Here is a 1,554-nt window from a genome sequence, read left to right on the forward strand (position 1 = left end):
CTGAGCCAAACAGCAAGTCATGAGTCCCTTGAATTCATCTGGAACTAAATCCTTTTTAGTTATTAGAAGGCTAACTCCCACTCTTAATGTTACATCACATATGTGAAAAGTTTCAAAGGCTGATTATATGCATTTGGCAATTAATCTTTCTGGGAGAGAAAAAGAATGAAGAGATTTGTTTTTAAAAATATAAACCTACTTTCTCAAAGTGATATTTATCACTGTGTCTAGTAAAGCTTAAGATGAAAGAATAATAATATTGTTTTTGAACTGAAGACAGCAAATGTAACCCTTCAAAAATACTTTAAAAATTTTACTAACAATCAATGTCTGAAGTACAGTTTTACTTTCTTCTGCTAATGACTGTTCTTTTAATATCATATTAGAAATGTGAGAAACACGTGTAGACACATTTTCTGGAATAGACGTGAGAGATCCAAGTGCTGTCGTAGTAATGGTTTCTAATGCAGAAACACTGGAAGACAGCAGGTTATCTATATTGAAAAAACAAAATAAAAAAGATGTAAACTTTAACATAAACATATTTAAATACTGTTAGCACCATTTCAAAGAGGTTGGCAAAATTACAGCATTGTTGTGGAAACTTGACGTAACAAAGAAGCTTAACATAATTGGCTCAATACAAGCAAGGAAATATTTTAAATAGAAATTATATTTGTTCTATAGTATTCTGTAAGCACTGGACATATCTGTAGGTATATCAGATCCATAACTATAACTCACAGTAAACTAAGAATTAGAATATTCTAAAATTAATCTCTAACTGAAATACACAGTATTATAGTAGGCAAAAGAGGTTATAGAAGAGAAACTAGAAATCAAAAAACAAAATTTATAATGGTTGGCTTAGAATGACTAGACTCTAGAGGATTTAAAACAATTTTTACATTTCTGCATCTCCCAAATTTTCTATAATGAAGATAATACTTTCATAATAAACCAACAATTAAGGTTGTTTTCCTAAATGAAGATTAACAGTGGTTATGGTTAAAAATGATACATACACATACTCTGACAATACAGCAAACATTCAAGATATACAATCTTAAAAAAAAAGATACAGAACGTTTATGAAAATTTCTAGAAGGAAACTCAAGAAATTTAACAGTAATATCTATGGAGAATGAGACAGGGTCAGGGTTAAAGAGACTTCTACTTCTAAAGTTTATACACTTAATTATTGTTTAATAAACATAAGTTATTTTATAGAAAACAGAAAAAAAACAACAACTAAGATTTGTTTTAATTCGAAGTCAGTAAAAGCATTAAATCCCTATTCCGAACAGACAGTATGTGCACTGGAGGGAACTAGTGACACTGTCACCTGAGTTTTTCATGATAGTAAATTATCACTTTTGAAACTAGTCTTACACTAAACAAAGGCTAGAATAATTAGAAGTGCTTGAACTTACCAAACAAGGTCTTGTGAACTTCCAGCATGGTCTTTTGTTTTGAGCTGCCATCCTTAATTAATTCTTTCATACTATCAAACAGACTATTCAGGTTCTGGCCAAAAACATTCTGAGCTTCTGC

At 30.3% G+C, this 1,554-nt stretch overlaps 1 protein-coding gene across 1 annotated transcript in view; it reads right to left on the reverse strand.

Moving 5' to 3' along the window:
• The window catches only part of KIF11 (kinesin family member 11), a 40,122-nt gene that overhangs the window by 17,217 nt on the left and 21,351 nt on the right, over nucleotides 1-1,554 (reverse strand). Inside the window, exons 13-14 of the mRNA XM_006925947.3 lie at nucleotides 1,434-1,554; nucleotides 322-494 (exon numbers count right to left, since the gene is read on the reverse strand). The exon at nucleotides 1,434-1,554 is cut by the window's right edge and continues 87 nt beyond it. Coding sequence (XP_006926009.1) covers nucleotides 322-494; nucleotides 1,434-1,554 — 294 coding nt within the window. The remainder of the gene's footprint in view (nucleotides 1-321; nucleotides 495-1,433) is intronic.

Source organism: Pteropus alecto, unplaced genomic scaffold (genome assembly GCF_000325575.1).
Source record: "Pteropus alecto unplaced genomic scaffold, ASM32557v1 scaffold88, whole genome shotgun sequence".
Lineage (NCBI taxonomy): Eukaryota > Metazoa > Chordata > Mammalia > Chiroptera > Pteropodidae > Pteropus > Pteropus alecto.